This window comes from Protomyctophum parallelum (assembly GCF_964188405.1).
Source record: "Protomyctophum parallelum genome assembly, chromosome: 7".
Taxonomy (NCBI): domain Eukaryota; kingdom Metazoa; phylum Chordata; class Actinopteri; order Myctophiformes; family Myctophidae; genus Protomyctophum; species Protomyctophum parallelum.
The window spans coordinates 17,923,068-17,929,794 of record NC_139705.1 but is presented as its reverse complement, the minus strand read 5'-3'; the positions used below and the strand labels follow the sequence as shown (position 1 = coordinate 17,929,794).

The following is a 6,727-nucleotide window of genomic DNA, read 5'->3' as shown; positions in this document are numbered from 1 at the left end:
GTCTTAACAGACAGTAAAATGTTAATAAACACTTGCTCACTGTAAATTGTACTCTGAAATCTAGCAAATCAATTCTGGTATGAAAGATTTGGCCACAAGAACAAACACCTTTGATCATCTAATCACTGGCTAGTGTCGTCTAAAACGCGCCTCCACTCCAACAGTGAGTGAGCGTCAAGTTCTCGGATCTCAGCAAACAACTGAATGTCACGACGTTGCATCACAAAAAAACGACACGGTTCAAAGAACAGCCTCAATCACCACAGAACGGAGCGAGTAGTGCAATTAAGGGTGATTTGCACACAGCTGCGAGCCGACGTCATGCAACGCGGCCGCGCAACCAAGCGTACACATCAGGCATTTAGATTCAGCAGTTTGGTATCCGTGTATAAAAGATACACATTGATTGATGCATCCTTCCACACCTCAATCATCCTTTCAATCATGTGAGAAAATCCTGAATTAAAACAATAACTTCAAATCAAATTACACAAGAAAACGTTTGAGGTAAAATGGATAACAACAAAAAAAAGTGAGCACACGGAAATTATTTCCTCTCTATGTTTTGTCGTTGTTGTTTACCAGAAATATTTTTTAACTAAACAATTAAAGCTCTGGCTTTGGAGAGTAGTTCAACATAACCTGTCAATTTAAAGTGCGTGAGGAATAAAAAAAACAAAAACAAAACAACAAACAAAAAATGTTGGAAGTGAAAGTTAAATGAAGTAAATGGAGACATCAACACTGCTAACCGGAAGGCGTCCCTGGTAAGTTGAAAATTGCTTATTATTTTGTAACGTCGGAAGGCTTGTCTCCTGTATGACTGATGACTGTGTAGATATAGATAGGGCTTGCTGTGAGTCCATGGCTGATGGCGGTGCAGCAGAACACTGCAGAGCTGACGGAGTGACATACGTGCGTATCGAGAGCTGCAGATAGCAGCCTCTACACACAACGCCGCATGGACGTCATGTCATTGGTCTCGTGTCACGGGTGACGTCACCCACTCACCGTAATGTCACGTCACAAAAGTCCCACCAAGAGTCTCCTTCAATGACAAGTGGCCCGCCCACTTTCAAACGACCGAAGCCAGGGTTATACTTAGCAGCGTGCCTGCCGTGTCACGCACCCAAAATAGCTGTGATAATGCAAGACTTATTTCCGGTGCGTGTCGGGGCCCCGAAAACCGCCATTCGGCAAGCTCACAAATCGCTTTCTGAGCTCCCAGATCGGCTAGGTTCAGTTCGCGACGCCAATGCTGCAACAATGTATACCAAGCCCTTGACAGTTCAGGTATGCCTTCTCTTGGATACAAACTAAACGTGAACTAGTCACAAGCCTGCTGGAAACGTTGGAAGAAGCAACTGGTCGAGGTTTCAAATAAAACTTTTGTCTCTCTCTAATCAAGCAGAGCTTTGTTTGAATAAAAAAACTGCGTTTAAAATGGAGTTAACTTTTATTTTTTATCTCTCTCAGATCTCCTGAGAAATTATGGATAGAAGTTTTAACCGATTGGGGAAAAAGGCAGTGTGTCTGTGGGTAACTGGATACGCGCCTATCTCTAGTCACTACCCGACTTCTAGGAATGTACTTCAAACTAACTGGACCATCTAAAGCTGGTCTGTGCTTCGTCCTGCGACACGAGAATGGCAGACCTACAAGCTCACAATGCGTGGCGGAATCCGACGCGGTGATCTTGTAGGCTGCTCTCGACTGTGCAACGGAGCATCAGATTGAGCATAAAGGAGACAAATTGGCAGGTATTATGGAAAATGGTGCACCTGTATGTCGACGATACACCTACGGAATGGAACCTGCTTGTGTTTTTTCTCTATCGTACGGCAGTAGAAAGCATTTATTAAGTATTTAAGCGTTTTTTTTTAGGTTTTTTTTTAACTCTAAGCAAACTGGCTAATAAAGGGAAAAGGGTTTTAAAGGTAACAATTAATGACGTTTATGTTTTTTAATCCGCTCTTATTCCATAACTGAATAACTGTCCTATTATTTCATGGACTATACTCTGTATTCTTATCATTGAACCACAACCCCGATACAAAAATATATCTAAAGAAAAAAATCAACGGAGTATATCTGTCCATTCTGCACTTTGTATTCCTTTTTTTGTCATGTTTTGTTAATGACATGAATGTTGAAGGTTTTAATCTATGTATCTATGTGTGTGTGTGTGTGTGTGTGTGTGTGTGTGTGTGTCATGTGCGTGTGTCATGTGCATGTGCCTGTGCAGGTGCGTGTATGTGTGTGTGTCGGGGCCGGGGCCGGGCAGGCGGTACTGGATGTTTTACTTCTTTGCGTTCAGCGCGGCCAGCGTTGCGTCCACCTCCTCCTCTGGCTGTAGGGGGTGCCATTGAGCGATGGGGCGGCGCGGGTTAGCCAGCATGTCGGACCAGTGCTTAAGCCCCGCCCCTGTGGACTTGCTGCCCACCAAGATCTTGCCGATGGCGTCGTTCTTGCCGATCTTGTCGTAGTCCAGGACTGTGATCACCGCTAGGATTTTCTGCGGGAAGGACAAAAGTTTGTTTCTCTGTATTCATGTATTATTATTCCCAGGACGTCCCCATACATCTTTATAATTACACCCATAGCTATAACTGCTATATTATCTGTGAATCTATGGCACTGTCCATGTTTTTGATCAAAACGTTGATGTTCTGTCCTAATTTCTGACTTAACCAAGCATCTCGTTTGGAATATTAACGCTTCCAAAGAGAGATCAGACATATTAGCGCGAGGTAGTAATGGAACATTATACCTCCCGGGTTTTGGGGGGAATCTGGAGAAATCTGGAGAAATTTGGAGTAAAATCTGCCTCATCGGCTGGGCACTCTAGCGCCTTTATTTTGAAAAAACTCCAGGGCATAAAAAGCGTTAAGTAGAACTGCAAAGCAAAGCTAATGCAAAGCATGACCAACAGAATGATGGAGAGTACATCAGGAGGAGGCAACCTTAGGCACAGGAGAGGATACTCACTGACTTGTTTATACATTGAATGCCCTCTCATTGGTCCAGAGGAATCTCCAAGCTTCAAGGATTCATTAATAAGGGTAATAAGGGTTTATAATAAGGGTAACAAGGGTAATAAGGGTATAATAACCTGCATCTGCTCCAGAGGGATCTCAAAGCTGAAGGACTCGTTATAATAAGGGTTCAAGGTGTTCTTCTTCACCGTCGTCTTCTTTTTCTTCAGCTTCTTTCCGTTCTGCAGCAGGTTGATCTTTACGTATGGATCTGAGATATGAACACAATATATCTCATTTTATTTCATTTCATATTCATTTATTTTGTTTCATTTATGGTTTCACATGATTTATTTTACATATTCCATGAAATAAAATAAAAGGAGCAGGAAGAAGATACATCTTATTGATACCTGCCCCTCCCTATCTATCATTAAAAACAATCAACTAATGGATGCTCTGCTACCAGCTGTTATTTGTACTTCACCATGATTACATCAAATAAAGAGAGAGAAAACAAACAAAAAACATAAGAGCACAACAACAATATTGTATAATATTGTATCTATTAATGTTCTGTTTATCTGTACGTAGCCTATGGATCTAAGATAATATGAACACAATATATGTAATTATAAATATTATATATATGTTCTGCAGCAGGTTGATCTCTGCGTATAGGGATCTGAGGTATGTATTCATTTAGTGAATACCACATTTTGCCACAATTTTGTGCCACAATTTTTGTATTTTTCCAGTGTGTCATGTGTCTATGAGGTGACAGTACTTCATTAGACACCCTGGAGTACTTTGTATTTAGGGTTTCTTCCTGGAGGCTGAACCCTTGACAGTCAAACGGGCCAATGAAATAAACAGTAATATAGTGACATCACACTATCAGCCCCTCCCATGACCCCTCCTACTTTATCATACAACTACAGCTGTGGGTGTGGCTTCAGTTCAGGTGGATCACCACCCACCAGGCACACCAGGCATACTTAATGAGCTGGTGGGCGTGCCCACATAAAAACAACATTTTAACAAATACTGTACACTTTTTGGAAAAAATTATACCTCCTTATATAACAATAAGACCTGATAATCATGTTTTAGGGTGGGAAAAAATCACGGCACTCCATCTTTAAGAAAACAGCATCGGTGCTGAACTAGGATTCTGTTGTAATGCAGTATTCCGCCAGCAGATTGAGCCAGTGATGGTACTGCATGAAGAGACACTGCAGAGTCAGCAGAGCAAATGGCTGTCATGCATACTTGTGCCAGGCCCGGCACCACGGGGGGGCAAAGGGGGTGTTTGTCCCCTTAAATCAACCTCTTTGCCCCCTTAGATCAAAAGTGGATTTTTTTTTTAGTTACAGACAAAACAATGGTACATTTCCAGGCATTCAATTAAATTCCATTGCTTGAAAGGAGGGAAGTAAGGATGCATCTTATAATACAGGATGCAGCAGCATCTTAATGATCTCCCATCTAGAACTGGAAAAACAACATTCCTCACCTATAGGCCATCCTTGGGGTGGGGAGGGATGCTAATGTCATTGTTGCAGTGTTCTATTTGTCTATTGTAAGCCTATTTATTTGTTTGTAAAAATGTCAATAATAAAATATAAGTGGGCAGCTATTGTACCTAGCCTATTTATTTGTTTGTAAAAATGTCAATGATGATGGGGAGGGGTGCTATAATGTCATTGTGCTGGGTGTGGTCAGGGTGCTTAAGTGGGCAGCTTAGCTATTGTAACTAGCCTATTTATTTGTTTGTAAAAATGTCAATAATAAAATATAATTTTACTTTGTGTTCTGGATTGGTTTTATATTTGGCAATTTTGGCAGTGCCATTGATTGATAAGTTGTAGCATTTGATGTGTGTAGTTCTTTCTAGATCAAATGATTGTTCGTCGTTTTATATTTTATTATTGACATAAAAAAAAAAAAGAAAAAAAAAGGGTTTTTGTGCCCCCTCAGTCATTTCATCCTGGCGCCGGGCCTGGTGTGTGCGTGCGTGCCTGCGTGTGTCGGGGGAGGGAGGGGAGACATGGGTGAACCGCGCACCTGTGCACGTTAGGGGCAAATATCGGCCTGGGAGCAAGAGAAGTAACTCAAAATGAAGGACAAGGATTTTCAATCAAGTCCAGTGAGGCGACTCATGACTCTCTATGTTAAATAGTTATGGCAATATCAATATAAAATATTGACCAATCAGAAGAGGGGGCGAGGCTAAGTTACACCAATGAAGTACAAGGACTCTGAACCAAGTGCAATGACACCACCCCCAAGTCTGTACGACAATCAGTTCAATACTTGCATAAAACATTTAACCTTGATCTTGTAGATCTGCTATTTTCACTTCCTTCGCCACGGTCACACCATTTTAGGAAAACTCACGCTTTTGATAACTTTTCATTGTTCCTTTTGTGTACGCTGAGCGAGTTTGATTTGGAACTGACCATCCTGCTAGGAGGAGTTTGTTAAAGTGCGACGCAAATTGTGCCAAAACGCCAAAATAAATTCAAAATGGCTGACTTCCTGTTTGGTTTAGGTCAATGCGCCAAGTCTGGACATGATCATGTGTACACATGTACCAATTTGCATACATTTAGGTGAAACCGTATGGTGGCATTGGTGGGGCTTCAAGCACAAACCTTTTGTAGGCGGCGCAATTGAGCCATTAGGCCACGCCCATTTTGAGACGATTACATTTATGTGTGTGTGCGCAACTTTAGGAGTACATTGGGGCGGCGGTGGCTCAGGGGTAGAGTGGCTGGATGGTAACTGCAAGGTTGCCTGTTCGAACCCGCGGGCTCCCCCAGAGTTATGTGCTGGTTGGTGCCTTGCATGGTTTCCGCCGCCATCGGTGTATGAATGGGTGAATTGATGCACAATCTATGTAAAGTGCCGCTATATAAATGCACCATTTACATTAACGCCTCAGAAACGCGATTCATTCGGGGGAATAATAATAATAGTCATAGCGATTTCAATAGGGCTTGCACTACTGTGCAGTTTTCGGATCCTAATAATAAAGCTCGGCCGGTCGAATACCACGACAAAATCATTTAAAAAAGTGTAACGCAGAAACCTGTGGCCTGTAGAATGATGTTACTATAGGTTTGATGACGCTGCGTAGAGTGGTCCTAATGGGCAAAAGAGGTGGCTGAAATGTGTCTGAATAATGTGTTTTAAATTAAATGTACATGTGAAGACATTGAGGGCGGGATAATAAGCCTAGGCCCTTGGGAGAGACAGAGTACTCATGAATAGTCTGTGGAAGTGTGGAGGCAAGTGGAGTGCTGATAAGTTCGGCCCTAGCAACCAGACACCACGTCAAACCACCCGCTTCAAATGTCATCACCCCTTAATCAAGAGAATGTTCGTGTTCAGAAGCTTAGAATACAGCCAGAATGTGATAATCGCACATATAGGGAAACGTGGAAGTGAAACTATGGGAGCGTTTGCTTTTTGTGACCATGACGGAGTCTCTGGTGGCCTTGAGCCACGTGAGGCACGCCCGAGCGAGGCGCTAGCCGAGCGAGTCGCCGTTTGAGTTGCGTCCCGATAGGCAGAGAATATAACCCCTAGCTTCCATCCCCCACGATAGAGTTGGCCCCAGACACGTCCAGCAGGGGGAGTCATTTACCATCCACAGGCTATGTGAACACAGCCAAACACCACAACGTCTTGTATGCCAGTATGGCATAATTGGCCATATTCCAACGTCCTGATAACGGTTGATTTTA

The 6,727-nt window shown here is 42.7% G+C and overlaps 1 protein-coding gene across 1 annotated transcript in view; it reads right to left on the bottom strand.

Annotated features, from left to right (window-relative positions):
- Window positions 1–2,299: 2,299 nt before the first annotated feature.
- LOC310862184 (synaptotagmin-1-like) overlaps window positions 2,300–6,727 on the bottom strand; it is a gene marked incomplete at its 3' end in the record, with an annotated part of 112,821 nt that continues 108,393 nt past the window's right edge. Inside the window, exons 10-11 of the mRNA XM_083769935.1 lie at window positions 3,113–3,246; window positions 2,300–2,515 (exon numbers count right to left, since the gene is read on the bottom strand). Of these exons, the coding sequence (XP_083626061.1) occupies window positions 2,300–2,515; window positions 3,113–3,246 (350 nt within the window). The remainder of the gene's footprint in view (window positions 2,516–3,112; window positions 3,247–6,727) is intronic.